At 39.3% G+C, this 16,944-nt stretch overlaps 1 protein-coding gene across 1 annotated transcript in view; it reads right to left on the bottom strand.

The window, feature by feature from the left end:
- Positions 1-16,944, bottom strand: part of BMPER (BMP binding endothelial regulator) — a 175,951-nt gene that overhangs the window by 134,926 nt on the left and 24,081 nt on the right. The window contains exons 3-6 of the mRNA XM_067562445.1: positions 16,097-16,196; positions 2,917-2,999; positions 1,099-1,189; positions 23-105 (exon numbers count right to left, since the gene is read on the bottom strand). Of these exons, the coding sequence (XP_067418546.1) occupies positions 23-105; positions 1,099-1,189; positions 2,917-2,999; positions 16,097-16,196 (357 nt within the window). The remainder of the gene's footprint in view (positions 1-22; positions 106-1,098; positions 1,190-2,916; positions 3,000-16,096; positions 16,197-16,944) is intronic.

Here is a 16,944-nt window from a genome sequence, read left to right as displayed (position 1 = left end):
AATATCAAAGACAAATACTTACAATACAAGAACACTTGATGCATTTGTTTCCTTCAGGGTGAAATTCCTTCCCTTCATGGTAATGTCTACTTTCAAATATACAACCTGAAAAGCAGAGTTTGGGTAAGTGTGACTTAGATTGGGACAATCTCTGCTATATGACCATACAACAGAATTATGGAAAAAGGGAATCACTTCACCCTTTCAGTGATATATGTCCAACAACAAAATGTGCATTGTAATGCAGTAACCTGTGTAGGCCTTAGGAGCCCTAAAAAAGTAAGTTTGGTGGCAGGATGGAGAAGGAGGAGGGAGAGCTTTCACGGATTTAAATAGAAAATTTCTTTTGCGGCACATTGTTTGTGCCATTATAGTTAATGTTGTGTCAGGACTCCCAGTATACTCCACTCTGTTTACAGAAGATTTCACCTTTTTTTTTTTAAACACTGTGCTTGTTCACCTTAAATTTATATAGATAATATAACAAATTAAACATGCCAAGCCAATCAAAGCACTATAGAAGCAATGCTCTCCTACTTATATGATCCTGTAAAACAGACTAATCTGACAAACTACCCACAAAACAACCCTCCAAACCATCTCCTTCCGCTGCCACCCAGTCATATCATACGTTGGCCCTAAATAATCCCCAACCCATTTAACATAATCCCCATGTTCCTAATCTCAAAACGACCCCTTTCCCCCCTATGCTCTGACATGTGACTCCTGGCCTCACTCCATTCACCTTCTATATATTCATCCCTAAAACATGAATCCCAGCCAGACCCTGCATAGCTGCCAAAACCTCTGGAATACCACACACATGAAAAACTAGACAAGTTGCCTTCGAAATTGTTTAAACACTTTCTATGCTACCTCCCTCCCCTACTCCATATCATTAAGGAATATGTCCCAATTTGGGTGTTCAAAAAAAATCTATTAACTCTATTCTTTAGGCCTTTCAACACTTTCTATTTTATTGGCCCAAATTTCAGTAACTTTCTTCCTAATCCTTTCATTATAGTTGATACCTATCAAATCGTAATAACTAGAAATATTATGCACAGATGGAAGAGCAGTGTCCTTAGGAAATCCTACCTGGACAAGTGGGGCAACACATTCCTGGCAGCTCAAAAGGGTTTTTGCAATGAACAACACACTGCATCTCAGATTCTGTTACCACTCCCTCCTGAAAGAGAACAAACCAAGCCAAACACTATAATGAGCAAAAAGAAAAACCACAAATACCAATTGCACAATTAATGACATGATATTTGCTGTATAACAAAAAGTTTTCAAATCCCCCTTTCTGTCTGTATCTGCAGCCCACTACCAGGATTCAGATTAACCCACACTCAAAAAAGCATTTGAATCTCCCTGACTACAGCCATGAGATTTGCCCTGTAATGCGTCAGGTAAGAAACCAAGCACCTTCTTACGAAAAAGAATCCTGTTTTATTGGGGTCCCCACCCATAGGAAACTTGAAAATAATCTTCCATGCAGCTTTGATGTAAACAGACCAGACACAAAGCATTCCCTACCCTCTCCCCTCAGAGGAAAAGGCTTAGAAAGGAGATAAGAGACTCCCATCTACAGAGCGAGATGCTTTTATCTAAGATGAGTCTCCTGATAGGTACTAGTAAATTATCATTTCCTGCACTTCTTGTTCAAGAAACCAAAGTCTTGCTGAATGAATCTGGATGCAAGGCTGTTCTTTGTAAACATATCTTTACATGTGTAAACACAAGGCGGCTAATTTTCAAATGTGAGCACATAGGGTAAACAGGATTACCCAATTCTGCATTTTGGACATGCAGACCGACACTTAGAAAAGTAGTTGTTCATTTCACATGCCTGATGTTGATCAGACCATCCAAATGTAAGCTTTGAACATCTTATTATAAAGAAAGTGTATGACTATATGCTATTGTTGCTCTTGTTGAATTGCAGCCTATAACATTCTCAAGGTATGCACATTTAAAAACTGGGCATGCATTTTACTTTTCCTCTGTAAAGTGGTTTTGTGGACACAGCCAGTTTTAGATGCTCATGAAAATCATTAATCTAGCAGGAGGGCCTTAGCAAAAAAGGAGCAAATATCTGACTACCTGATGCCAAAAGATTCTTTTGAATATTTCCAATCCCCTTCAAAATATTTCTGCAGGGTATTCAAAATTGGTCAGCTACTCTTATTTCTAAAGGTAGTATTGACATCAGTGTTGAGTCAGAAGAAATGCAGTTCTTAGGGATTTAAACACAGCTTCATATTTTCACCCCAAATGACTATGAGTAGATCCATTTATAGGGACAAACCTGGAGACTGCACAAACAAATGTCAATTTGTCAGTTACCTGGCTTAAGTACACAAATGCATTTTTTGCATCTGCAGATGAATACTCCAACGAATTTTATGGGTGCAACTAGGGAAGCCTATCAAAAATGCAGTCCATTATGTCAAAAAATCAGTACACAGGGAAAAGAGATGGGTTGTTTATTAGCTTCTTTTAATTAGTACTCCAGGTGGGTCTCTCTCTCTCTCGTCCGCAAACACAAACACAAGGGAAATATAAAAATATTGACGCCTATATTGTTAAAAAGTCTAGTGATTGCTGACAAAAAAAAATAATTCCAGTGTTCAAGCTAGCAGTCTACTCTTAGCTCATCTATGTATGTCTTAGAATTTCAGTATTTAAGATAAGCATGCCTATTGTTCTGACTGTTTGGCTATAGCTGGTCAAACTGGATGAGTTAAAGACAAAGCAAGAGTCTTAATTCTGAACATGCCCTCTTGTTTCTCTTGGCTTAAGAAACTGAAGATTTAAAATGTATTGTTTGGATTTAATACAATAATTCAGACTTTCACTAGAAAAGCTAATAATTCTATTTTTGTTAACTTCATGACTTCCAGTCCTTACCTGACATTGATATGCAATACATGGATTAGCTGGGGCTTGCCATTTCATAGAGCTGTTGTAGGTGTTTCCTTCAAAACTGCAACCTAGAGACATAGAGAAGCAGAACAGGGTCTTATTTTAATGACAGCAGGATGTTCTGAAAGGGAATCAGTGTGGAATTCTGTAGACTGATTTTCAAGATCAAGCTGCAGAAGAGGTCAAGGATAAGGTGGACAAAGTCAAGATCTGTTGAGAAGACCCCTCCCACCCTTCCCAGGTCCAGCCAATCATCCAGATATGGATACATTGTGATGCCTCTCTTCCTGAAGTAAGCTGCTACTACTTTGAGTACTTTGGCAAACACCCTTGGAGCAGTTGGGAGACAAAAGGGAAGCACTCTGTTTGGATAATGTTCTTGGCCTACCATAAATCTTAGATACTTCCTATGTGAGAGGATTATGAATATGTTGAAAAATACATCTTGAAGATCAAAAGATGGGAACCAGTCCCTTGATTCCAGAGTGGGGATTACTGATTCCAGAGTATCCTCCCTGAATTTCAACTTCTTTATGAATGTATTGAGATATTGTAGAACCAGGATTGGTTGTCACCCGCCCTTTTTCTTCAGGATGAGAAAGTATCCTTCTCCTGATATTGAGGGGGAATCTTCTCAATAACTCCGAAAGTAGCAAGAGGACCTTTTGTGCTAGAAGGACCTCATGAGGGGGTCCTTGAAAAGAGACAGGGAAGCTGGTGTCTGGAAATAGGTAGATAAAACTGACATGTAGTAACTGTAATTGAAAAAATCTCTTTTAAAAAAAAAAGTATATGTAAGGATATTGGAAACAACATTTTGCAAGAGTTAAAACCTATAGATCATTCTATCTTCTAGTTCATAAATTAACAAATAATCTAATTAGAAGTGGCAATGCACAGATTACAACTCTACATTGGCCAGAGACACCGTGGGCTGGAGTCTAGCAATGATCCCAAGGAGATACAAAGAGGACCAGGTTAAAACATTAGTGTCGCCTTTAAATGACAGAGCCGTATAAAGATAATATCCTTGCGCATGGCATCACAAACGTGGGTAACGTGGACTGCTGTCACAATTAAAGGGCCATATTCTCAATTGGTGTAAATTAGCATAGTTCCATTAACATTAATGAAGCTATGATAGTTTAAACCAGCAGAGAATCTGGTCTGTAAAATCACTACCACAGGCCAGCCATGGAAGAAGTGTGATCCAGGGCAACGAAGCTCAAGCTTTGGTCTCAAGAATCCAAGCAATGAAGGTTGACAAGAGGATGGACTTGTTTCCCTTAGAAATGTGGAGGCTTAAATTGAATGATGATAAGTCTTTAACTATCACTCCCCTTCATAATTTTAATTAATGCAATTATTTTACTCAGATGAAAAGTTAAAACAAAATAACTCAGGGGCATAATCTTCTTTTAAAAATTAAAAAATAAAAAACTAAGCATACATAGGGAATCCAAACAGCATATCTTCCCTCAAAAAGTGATGAGCATATGGAATTAGTTTCTAGGAGATGCCACTGGAGTAAATGGCATAAAACAGATTTCAGAGACAACTCAGAAGTCTTTCTGGAGGAGCAGAGGATATTGGGATATAGTAAAATAGCAGGGCAAAGGGCTAAATGTCACTCAAAAATTGAATAGGTCTGTAGGATCAAATGGCCTTTTCCTGTTTTTTAAATATCATATGCTTTTAGGAGAATCCCTTAAAGTACTTATCCATCCTGTCTTCTGCTGCTTCCCTGCAGCAGGGCAAGCATAGAACAAGCTGGAAGCTACAGTAATACAGAAATGGCAGGTCTTTTTATAAAAATATGGGCACATCGCTATATTGATTTTCACTGCTCAGCTGCCTGAGAGGAGGAATTTCATTTGAAACGTACACTGTTGCTGGGGGCTGGGGAAGGTCTCTTCAAACACACTTTTTTCCCCCCAGCAGATCTATACGGATAAGGCCTGATCCAAAGCCACTGAGATCAATGGAAAGACTCCCAAAGAGGTGCAGAACAGGCCTTAGTGGGACAGCAAAAGAGGAATGTAGTGATAAAATAAAATGAAAGAAACTACAGTGCTACATAATAGGCACAAAACGTAGATAATCTGTGTCCTTCCTCCTCAAACCCTACTAAAAAGGTTATTTATAAATTAGGGAAATTTGTTCCTTTCAGCAGTAAAAACTGGGATTCTCTTAGGTATCCAAAGAACTGAATTGAGTGTATATTGGCACGATTGCCAGCATTATGAGTGGGAGCTGTTCTGTTTTCTGATAAATCTATTTCATGTGGACATTTCATTAGGAGATCACCCATTCTCAGAAATACCAGGAAGGGTAGAGTGATTTGAATAACTGATTTAACTATAATTTCAAATAATTTGAATTTTTTTTTATTTATTTGATTTAAATCAGGTTGGGGTTTTGTAAAGCTCATTTGAAAGTTTAAGCTATTGCAGCTTTAGATTAACATTTATAATGAATCACGTAATAAATATTCCTCCTTTAAAATACCACTACTGGTTCAGTGGCTTATTTGACTTTTACAAAACTGCGATAGGTAAAAAAATATATATATATTGAAACTGAAGGCCCTGATGCTTCAATCACTTAAGCAGGTAAGAAACTTTGCTCATGTGAACAGGACTTAGATGGATAGTCCCATTGTTTCAAAGTTAACATGTGCATAAGTGTTTGCAGCATCAGGGACTAAAATTGTATTTTTTATTATAAATGTCTGAGTGGCATAAAACCCTTGTCACTTCAAAATAAAACTGCTTCAGTGTTAATGGGAAATTATTGAGACTCAACATATTAACCACTTTATTCTGAACTGCTTTAAACACAAGCAACATTTTCAAAATAGTAGCCTAAAGTTAGGTTCCTAAGACCATCTTTTGCCACCTAAAAATGGGATTTTCAAAAATAATTAACTAACTTAACAGCCCAAGTTCCACTAGTTTCAAACTGTAAACCCTGATGGAGGAACACAGCTTGTTTGAAGCATTTCAACTTTCTTAACTTGTGGAAGTTCAATATGGGCTCAGTTCTACAAATTACTGAGCACTCTTAGTCCCCGTTCAGGAAAGCACTTAAGCATCTGCTTGGTTTTAAGCACTGCAATGGAACCATTCACATGCTGCAAGTTAAGCATATGCCTGAATGATTTGTTGGACCAAGGACAGAGCGCTCTGTGCCTTGCAGGATGGAGCTCTATATCAGAAAGTGAGATTAGCTACTATATAACTCTAGTGATTTGCTTATCGCTTTTGTATTTGTGTGTGTGTGTTGTACTTACAGTTAGTAAGACTCTGGGATGATCTTTTTCTTTATGGATGACTATTTTAAACATATAACTTCTTAGTAGAAAAATATTTCTGTGCAAAATCTGAAATACCATTAACACATTAGGAAACTAATAAAAGTAAAAAGCAGCAATTTTAAATTAAGACTCCCATTGTCTTCAGTGGGGTTAGGATTTCACCCTGAGTCTCTTTCTCACTTAGGAAGCCAAGTGGCAAATACTACTCCTATTTCAGTATATATCTGCAAACAAATCAGTAAAGAATTTTATTTGGATTCGGTTCTAGTTCATATTGATTTGATTATGCCACATAGCAGAAGAGTGGGCGCAGTGCAGATGTCAAAGTGGTGAGAGGTGAGATGCAGACTGGCTCAGTTGACCAGAATCTTGTGACTGAAAGAAACAGGGAGCTAACAAAGCGGGGTTGACATGGTCAGAACATTGAGAAGATAGGATTGTTTTATCCACTGAATGTTGGGAAGATTGAAGATGGGATAAAATCAAGGCTAGAGAGGAGGTAGTTACAATAGCCCAGACAAGACTTTGAAGTTTCTTTGACCAGAAACATGCCCCTTTGCCCATAGCTCTGGCCTTTGTACTTCCAAAAACTGCCCCCATAACACATTCTTCAAAATGAAAAGAAAACAGACTACATACCAGCTAGTCTTCCAGACCCTTAACTTTCAATACACATGTCTTTCAGCTGATACTGCAAACACAGAGCAGGACCTTCTGAACCCACTTAATCATACTATGGAAGTTTCAGACTCTCCTGAAATCAGCTGAGTAAAAATATTTCTGCTTTAATAAGTTTATTCATCCAGGTAGAATTCTACCTACTACATGACTGAACACATACCATATTTAGCTCAGAAAGTAGCAGTTACTGAATATGTGCAATGTTATCAGCGAAGGCATTGCTCTCTCTTCTGCACAATCGCAGACCACGATGGAACCTTTTCAAAATCATAAAAGCTTAATTCCCATCAGGAAACCCAATTAAGTCAACTTTTGCTAGCCATCTACCATTTGAAGGGGGGGGAAGCATGTATAAAAATTTAGGAAAACCAGAGCTCAGCTTAAATACTCAGTGAATTATTTAAATACTTAGTTACCGCAGTTTAAATACATACTTAAAAGACAGCATAAAAGACCAGACTAGACCGATGTCAATGGAGCTATGCTGATTTACACCGGTTCAGGCTCTGACCCTAATTTACAGTCCCTCCTATTTCTTCTCTTAGAAATGCTAATGTATTATTAATGTAAAATATTAACTTTTAGTTATCTGTGGTTTTGTTCCTATAAGCTACCTGGGTCCAATTTGTTCCCACAAGTCTTGGATAAGCATACAAGATTTTAGTTGCTTATCTGAACCTAACCAAACCACTGATTCTTTTGAAGTTGATCCATTGTGTCATATTAAGTGGAAACTACCCATTAGCTGCTGAAGTAATCTGATAAAGGCAAACTGATTGTCTAGATGTAGGTCCTTCTCTAGAGCAGTAAATGGAGGCAATATAGCTAAATTAGTTGTAATTTACAGCTTTAATTATTTCAGTTGAAGCCTGTGAGTATATCTACACTTGTAGCCGAGCTGTGGGCAGTCAGGTCTAGTGGTGGAAGCTTAGTTCAGCTTACCAGTTAGATCTGGGTCTAGGGTAGGTAGCATCCAGGAAACAAGCCAAGGGCAGTAGTAGACAGATGGAAGCCAAATGCCAGAGCCGGGAGGGTCAACCAGAGTCATAAGCCAGAGGAGAGCGGGGGCTGGAAGAAAGGCAAGCACAGCTGCAGGCATGGCAGACATTAAGCAGTCAGTGATCTGCTGTGGGACAAGGCTTTTATGCCAGGCCGCTAAACCAGCAGCCAGTCAGGGGCTGTGACAGCTCTGTCAGTTCCAAGGCAGTGTAGCTGGGCTCACTGGTTGCCTAGCAGTGAAGTTAATCAGAAAGCAGTCCAGTATCTGGACCTAGCTAGTCAAGGCCCTGACAACACTGCATCTGGGAATGAGCCTCTCAACCTGGATCCACAGACCTGTGTTGGCGGGGCTCACGCTAGCATGCAAAAAATAGCTGTATAGACCTTGCTGGTCAGGCTGGAGCATGAACTCTCAAGCCAACCTATGGCATCCCCGCAGGCTTGAAAGCCTGAGCTCCAGTCTGAATCACAATGTCCACACAGCTATTTTTAGCTTGGTAGCTTGAGCGCCACTAGCCCAAGTCTGTGGACCCATCCTGGGGGCTCAAAACCAGCTGCAGAGATACCCTGTGTGTTGGCATGCTTCTTTTGGAATGAGAGTCCATTATTTTGAAATAATTTAGCTCAACTTTTTACTGACTTCAGTTATTTAAACTAGGGCACTTTTATTCCAAAATAAGCGCTTTCTCACATAGATTTGATTTGGTATAACTGAAGATGCCATGTAGACAAACTCCCAGTCAGTAAGCCCCTCATCACCCCACCACCCCCAATAAGAATTTTAATTAAACTTTTTTCTTCCTGCTCCCCAGAAGCACATGACAAAAAAAGAGAAATGGGCTGGAAAAGATGGACGAGCGTACTAAAGCTTAAACAGCGTCCTCAGGAGTTCGTTAAAAACAGGGCTTTATTACTCAACTTGAGAGTGCCTAACAAGATTCCAGCAGGAATTTTTGCTTATTTTAGGCTAATGGCAATTCTATAGACAAGTCATTTCCCATAGTCCCAGGAGAAAATATCAGATTAACAAACTGTAGGTTGGCTCCATGTCCCGTTTCTACAGCATCTTTCTTCTCCTATTTTTCTTATTTCTTTCTCCCCCCTCCCCTTCTATTTAAAAAGTAACCTCTTTACTGGCATGAAAAATAAACATCAGGATAAAGAAAACAGTCACAAGACATGTTTTATTTAATTTTTGATAAATTATTCCTCAGGGAAAATCCCAGACACACTAACACAGAAATACCAGATCAAGTCAAAAAAACCTTGCAAATTCAGCTGTATGTCAATAACATTAAACCTGTCGGCCAAGCTAAGAGAATTGCAAATCCCATATATGGATATTATTAAATATATTTTCACATATTTCATAATGTTAAAAGAGTCGCTGACACCTCCTGGCACATGCTGAAATTCTACGTAGAGACAATTCTACAAATTTCTGCATAAATGATGTACCTAGTATATTCCTCTTCTGGTTTTTATTTATGTGTAAAAAAAACCCCACGTTTCTTAGAGGCTTCATTTGCTTCTCCTGCTTATACTTGATTTGGTTTGAAATACATGCGGAGTGGAGAGCCTGTGCAAAGGTCCTCCATGCCACTGCAGCCCAACACTAAAGAGACAAATCCAGCTTGCTCCTCCATAGCCACAGAGAGTCAGTCTTCTTTGCAGCTGAACCACTGCAGTTTCATTGCACACAAGATATGGACGTGGAGGAGTCACATAAGGGGTATACAGCATAGCATAACAGCACCTGGGAGTGGGGCCAGCATGTGGGTGGGATGGGCTTAGGGATTTATATCTGAATAAATCCCCCTCATTACTCCTCTTCCTGGCAAGGGAGTCGTCACGTAGTGGTCTATGAAGGCTATCTCAGCCCACCATGCATCTGTCCAACTCCCAGCCCATTTACTAATGTGGGGTGATGGTAGAGGATTTGGCCTAAGAATGCTCTGGGATAAAATTTACCCCTAGTGCAGAAGACCACACCATTTCTATTTGAATTCGGGCTGCATGAGAGGCCACTGGTAAAGGGCCCTCCACCCCCCTATGTGTCTTGGAGCAGTTCTCCACACTAGACTTGCACAGTATAACATGCATGGCAATGATGAGGGTGGGTCATGAGAAGGACCATGGGATCTGTGTTACATTGCCCCATAACATTGTCCAAGAATGTGAATGAACTTTCACTCTGGTAGCAGCTGTAAGTGGACATTAAGGAGATATAGGCTGCCCTCTGCCTTCACCCTCTTGCCAGTTGAATTTCACCTTCCCAGATGCCCTGTATTTCACCTGTAGTTGGTAAAATGAATTTCAGTCTTTTAAGATTGGACATGAACACAGTAAAGCAAGAAAACGTGTAATTAGAGCTCCACTAGTTCTTGAATTTGTACCATCTTTAAACAACAGAGAGTTTCACGTTTCATACAGTATGTGCTGCAATATCTAAGCACAAAAAAATGGGATCTATTAGAACATCCACATGCAAAGATTTTGGGAGTCTTACCACAAAAATATCACAGGGTCCCAGAACTCAGGTTCCAGCCCAAGCCGAAATAACTACAAAGCAATTTGACAGACCTGAAGCCCAAGCCCCGCTAGCCTGAGTCAACTATCCCAGGACAGCTGCAGGTGTTTAATTGCTGTGTAGACATATCCACAGCGATCAATACCAGATGCTACAGAGGAAGGTGTAAATGTGGATTAATCTGTCCTTCCCCACACACACACGCTCTCCTACACAGACACGTTAGGGCTCATCCTAGTCTCTAATAGTTACAGCCTGTCTTAAGGCCTGAATCATACGATTTAACATCCCTTCCAAAAATTTTGTTTTTATGAATTAACAACTCTGGATATTTTGCTATTCAGGAAGGCTTATGGTGTCATTGCCTGTGCTATAACCCACTTCTGTGGCAAAACAGGATTATTCTTAAGGATTATCGATGGACCATAGATGTCATGAACACTTAAATCACCACCAAACATTTTTTTAAATGACCATCAACAGTGAACAAGTACAGAAAAGAACAAACTGCATATGAAGACAAGCAAAAGATAGTACCGGACAGCCTACAACAGTGTTTCTCAATTATATTTGGCCACGGAACCCTTTTGAACTCGATAAATAATTGCGGAACCCCCAAACTCTTAACAATATTTTTACATATGGGGCCAAAAAAAAAATGTCTAAATAAGCAAGTCATATACAAACAACCAGGTCAGCTTTTCTCAATTAAATTACACTTACACTCAATACCCTCCACCGAAAAATCCGGGACATCTTCCCTTTTTCGGCGGCACGGAGAACAGCTGCTCTCAGCGGCGCAGAGAACAGCTCATCGCGGAACCCTAACAGTGTTCCCACGGAACCCCAGGGTTCTGCGGAACACCAGTTGAGAAACACTGGCCTATAACAACATAAAACATACATAGATGGGAAGCGGAGCGTGTTTGTTACTCTACTACATCTTTGCACAGCGCTCTCATTGCTATCCAGGGGGAGAGACATGAGCAGGAACAAAGAGTTGAGTTTGGCTCACAGTTATAGTACACACCTTATCCATCTTTGATCCACTAGCAACAAACACATATTCAGAGCGCAAATCATTTATTTTTAGAGATGGAGAAAGCCCCAAATTAAAATGACATCTGTCCAGCTAAACATGAAAAAGCTGTCAAATCCATTTCTATATCCCTCAATGACCTCATATGTTTTAATTACATGTATTGAATAAAATGACAGAAGAGAAAAGGCATTCCTTCCTCCCCCGCCCCGTGACAGGACATAGTGGACAGAGATTAATTCTTTAACTCTTTCAGAGTAACGAGTATTTTAGAGGTATACAGTACATTTGACAGTCTATAATTAGTATCAGGGAGAAACACACCCACAGTTCAACAAGGTACTTAAGCCTGTGCCTAACTTGAAGCATGTCAATAGTCTCACTCAAATCAACAGGATTCCTCAGGTGCTTAAAGTCAGACACAGGCTTGAGGTTAATCAGGGCATTAAACCATAAATTGGAGAGTACCATATTATTAGTTTACGGCAGTGGTTCTCAACCTTTTTTCATTTGCAGACCCCTAAGAAATTTCAAATGAAGGTGTGGTCCCTTTGGAAATCTTAGGCATAGTCTGTGGACCATGGGTTAAAAACCCCTGGTTTTATATATATATGTTTTTATCTCAACAGTTTTCACCTGCTACTAATTTTCTCTCTCATTGCAGAGCCAGGGAAGGTTTTTTTGTTGTTGTTTTAAATGAAAGCAGAAAAGAATTGCTGGAAGACATGTAAATAGCACTGTAAGGGGTTCTTCTGCCACAGGCCCTCTGCTTCAGTTCCTCTCTGGCCAACAAAGGCCTCGCAGACCTTTCGGTTTGCAGTCACCAGTGCTTTGATCTACAAGGCGTGCATGAATTCTCACTACCTTACAGTGCCTTGCTTCACCAGCAGTCTCTAGGACTGTTTAGAAAGACAGAGCAAGCCACCACAGCCCCATTCCTTCTCCCCCTTCCCTTCTGGGCTGGCATATAAACCCTGCTGGGTCAGCGGAGCAGCTGCTGCCCATTGCCTGGTCAAGCCTGGGCAACTGCTCAGCCTGCGTATGCTGACAGCTGCCTCCCCTCAGGTAACCAAGACACCGCCCAGCTAACCAGCTCTGCTGCCCGTCAGCTATAGAGGCTGGAATAACAGAAGGCTGGCCAGGGGGTCACCCCCCAGCACCCTGTTACAAGCACACACACGGGATCAGTGCTGAGTACGCATCTATGAGAAGGAAAAATTCTCCCACAATGTTTCCAATTCTGATTATTTCTAGGCACAGCTATGCATTGGATTGCTCAACTGGATACACAATCAAATGCATAAAAATCCCATTTTCAACAGCTGTGGTGACATGGGCTACACAACTGGAAGTATTGCAGCCCCCAAAGCCAATTATTTGGCTGCCTCCCACATAATAAAGTAAAACAACCAAATTTCCTGCCTATTTTTATGATCATCACAAACTGTCTGAGGCTCGCTTCTTCTTTCATACACAAAGCCAATTTTGAAACTATGCTCCCTGCCTTTTGTTCCTGATATTATAGACTCCAGTATATCCTAAATGAAAATAGCCATCCATTCATTTCCACATAAGGTGGGGAAACCGGTTATAAACAAAGGATATTACATGAGAAATTAGTAACAATCCATATATTTTAGTTTCCAACCATTTCCATTATAAAAGACTTTTTTTTTGAAGAAGAAGAAGAAGAAGAAGCAGCAGCTCTAATACCGCTATTGTTTGCAATAGACCTTTGAAATTAGGCATGGAGAAAGACATTGGGCTCAAGAAGTGCCTTTTCTTTGTCCCAGGAAATGTTGTTGAGGTTTAGATGAGATCCAAACTGTTAAAAATAATCATTTCCCTTCTCTTGCTTGAGTTGCTCAAGAACTTTTTCATAATACAATACCTGAATACAAATATTTTAAGGACACGTCCGATCCTGCCACCAAAGCAGGGTTTCAGCCTGGCAGCTGTAGAGAAAGAGAGAAGGAAGCGGGAGATAATTGGGCTGGGATCCCCAACTTCCCCCCCAGACACACCACATGGCCACAGCAGACCATACACCTTTTTGGGGGACACCACATGGGACAAGTGCTCCCCCAGCTTCCTGGGTGGAAAGCAAGTGAGAAAAAGTGAGAAGCCAGGCCCCCCACAAAGACATGTCCCAGAGGTTTGTTTCCTTCCCAGTCCCCCACAAGGCAGAACAGCCTTTATCTGCTACCAGCTAATCCACTTAGTCCGGTAGCTCAAGCAGTGCTGAAGGCTCAGGATTCATACCTGGTGATGATGTGGGGAGTCACTCCAATTTTACATAATAGCTGTTAGTACTTTTTAAAGTAAAAAAATAAAGCTAAAAAATTACAATATAAAATTGTTATTTAAGTGGCAAATACAAGCCCACAAGAGATAGGAAATTACAGAATTTAAGGTTGCCCGGGCAACCTTAATTCTACCTCTTGTGCATATGCATTATGATCAAGTCTTTAATTACATACTACTTTGTGTACTTCTTTTCCCACAGGACCTCTGCCTTATTTATTGCAGAGGAAAGACCCACAAGGGGGTAAAATTAAAGTTACATGGGCAACCTTAAATGTTTGCATTTTCTAACTTCTGAGTCCTTGAATTCACAACTTTAACATTTTTAACTTGGATTTTTTGTATGCAATTTCATATGCAAGCAAGCGACCAACTATATATCTGGTATGAACATGGGGATTTGATTTCCAATCAGTTCAAAACATAGTTTAGGAACTTTATGCTGTAAAACTAAAGCTAAATATATTTTATTATTTGTGTCAGTGAAACTTGTAACTATAAATTCATACATTTTTAGGAAACAATTTAATTTCAGTGTCATTTTAAAGTGGGCCTCTCCCTTTCCTTGGCTTAAAAAACAGTGTCAGAATTTTAGACAAATCTATGAATTTGGATTTGCCAGGCATGTTCAGAAATCTAAAGCTGCGCCATAGAGGCAAAGCATAAATAGATTAGCCATGAAATGTCTTTAACCATCCAGGAAAAATACATACTCATCATGTCTCTTCTGTCTGAATTATAGGGTAATTGTTTTCCTGCCATTATGTTTTTTTCCGGTAGGGTAGTAGAATGTTTGCATTGGGTTTTGGATTCAGAATTTCCCAGCAATTTATTCTATCCTACTTCCTTCCAAAGTCACCCCCTACCACCCACCACAGGGGAATAAAAATTAAAAGGAGAAAGGAAAAGCTGGCTGAATCTGGAATTCTTTACTTCATAAACTGAGTACTATGCAGCAGTTTCTCAACAGTTTTACAGTGTTTTATGGCATATTACCTTACTGTGTCACTATAAAATAAAAGACATTTTCTACTAATTTTAATTAAAAAATTGTTCACTTGTGTAAGTATGGTAATTATGTAAAGAACATAACATTTTCTTACCACAATTCATTTATTGTATAGTAAAGGACAAAAAATAGTGGCAATTTAATAATTAATTCATTCAATTTCTAAAGCACTTTGAAGATAAAAATGCTAGCTGAAAACTAATCATGTGGTGTTTGCATTGTTGCCTAATTTCCTTCTTAGGAAATTTTAGTTTAAATTATCACCAGATGCAGTTTGTTTTTACTAAAATCTAAACTTTTTACAAAATTTATGGCTCATTACTATCTTGAATATTAACAGAATTCAATAACAAAAAATACATGGTGTTGGTTAAGGGGATGTTTGATTTAAACTGAAATGCAGAAATAGCAGCAGCTGCCACGCTATTTTCTGAACTGCACTTTCCTTTTCCTTCACTGAAAAAGAGGGGATAAGGGCGCTTCTGGAAGCACATGAAGTAAGCATCTGCATATATATTCACCTGGAGGAAACAGCAAAGAATGTCAGCCAGCCAGAAACCTATGAGCCTGTAGGTGTGAAATGTGAAAACTCTTAATACTGGGAAGAAAGTTAGAGGTCTGCTTGAATGGTCAAACCTGCTATCAGTTCACTTCTGACCACAATTTCTTATGGATGTAGTGGGGAATGGTGGTGGGGTGGGTAGGGGACATTTTGGGCAGTTCTTTACACTGGTTGATCATGATAACAAAAACATGCAGAAAACAAGTTTTGGAAACGGGCAGACTGAATTCCTTCATATCAAATGGGGGATTATTTGGGAGACAGGATGGCAAAGTAATGAACCTGGGTAAAAGGTAACGGCAGCAAGAACTCTTCATCTTCTGAGGGAAACTTGGCAATCCTGCTGAATGTTTGAAGTCTGTTTCACTAACTCTATCAAGCTTTTGTTTCCATCTGGTACTTAGCCTCACATAGGCATCCTTCCCCTTGGAATAATAAGACTATACTTTCATCTGAATAATAAAGCACTAATAATAAAATAGAAACAAAAATGCATTTTAAGGTATTGTGATAACTTGGAAACTAACAAATGTACATGTTCATATTATAACTGTGTCTCTCCCCATAGCTTGGGGTTTTCTTAAAATTAATAATTATTACTGCCATTTTTGGGGGCCACCAGAAGCCAGCAATGTAAAGCTTTTGACTTCACTCTGCATCTGGCAAAACAAATTCAAGAACTAAGAAACTTTTTTTTAAAAGAGAATATATGAAGGAAACTGCACCTTTGCATCGCTCACAGCAGGCTCCTCTCTGCTTAATGACCAGAGAACATTCCTTGGAAAGAACCGGACACTTCTCTCGTTTGCATGTCACTTCCTTATTCTAGGCAAAAAAGGCAAAAGTTGTTGAAAGCAAAAATCAGACATTTGTTCTCCATTTCCTGCCACTCAGAAAGTGAAATATGGGTTTAGTTGCTTGACAAGAGACCTTTGTGATTCAAAACAATCAGAAATCCCCTCATAGAAACTGACAATATTTTTCCCTTATGGTACATACTGAGAAGAGGAGGGGGTGGGAGTGGGGAAAGGATCATAACATAAAAAGGAGATCTAATCTGGATAAAATAATGCCAAAGGAAATTTGTGATTCCTTTCCTCATTCTAATGTTACTTTTTGGTATACTGTAGAAATGATAATATTTGTGTAAACTGTATTTCAAACTATAAGAGTACCTGGTCCAAGACTTCCTTGTGTGAACAAAAATATTTGCGCACAACTGTCCAACAGTCCTGAATTGTACAGTGAATTAAAGTGCAACTGTCTAAAGTTCCAAGTCAAATAATAGCAAAGTTGGCTTTGAATGGATTCAGTTTTAAAAAAAGAAATATAAAGGCCAAGTGAGGAGATATTAATGAAAAGTTCATGGCACAGGGACAGCTATCTGATAACAGACCCATATTAACAAAAGCGTTTCAAACATTTTCATTTGCTGTTATTTCTAAAATGATAGCAGTTTTAAATACACACATAATACTCCATGTAGGCCCTGATAAAGTTAAGCACATGCTTAACTGTAAACATATACTCATGTCCACTGTAGTCTATGGGATTTAAGCATATGCTTAAAATT

The sequence above is a fragment of the Emydura macquarii genome, unplaced genomic scaffold, assembly GCF_026122565.2.
Source record: "Emydura macquarii macquarii isolate MOO-44397 ecotype Brisbane River unplaced genomic scaffold, CSIRO-AGI_Emac_v2 contig_2432, whole genome shotgun sequence".
Taxonomy (NCBI): domain Eukaryota; kingdom Metazoa; phylum Chordata; order Testudines; family Chelidae; genus Emydura; species Emydura macquarii.
This window is presented reverse-complemented; position numbering and strand designations above follow the sequence as displayed.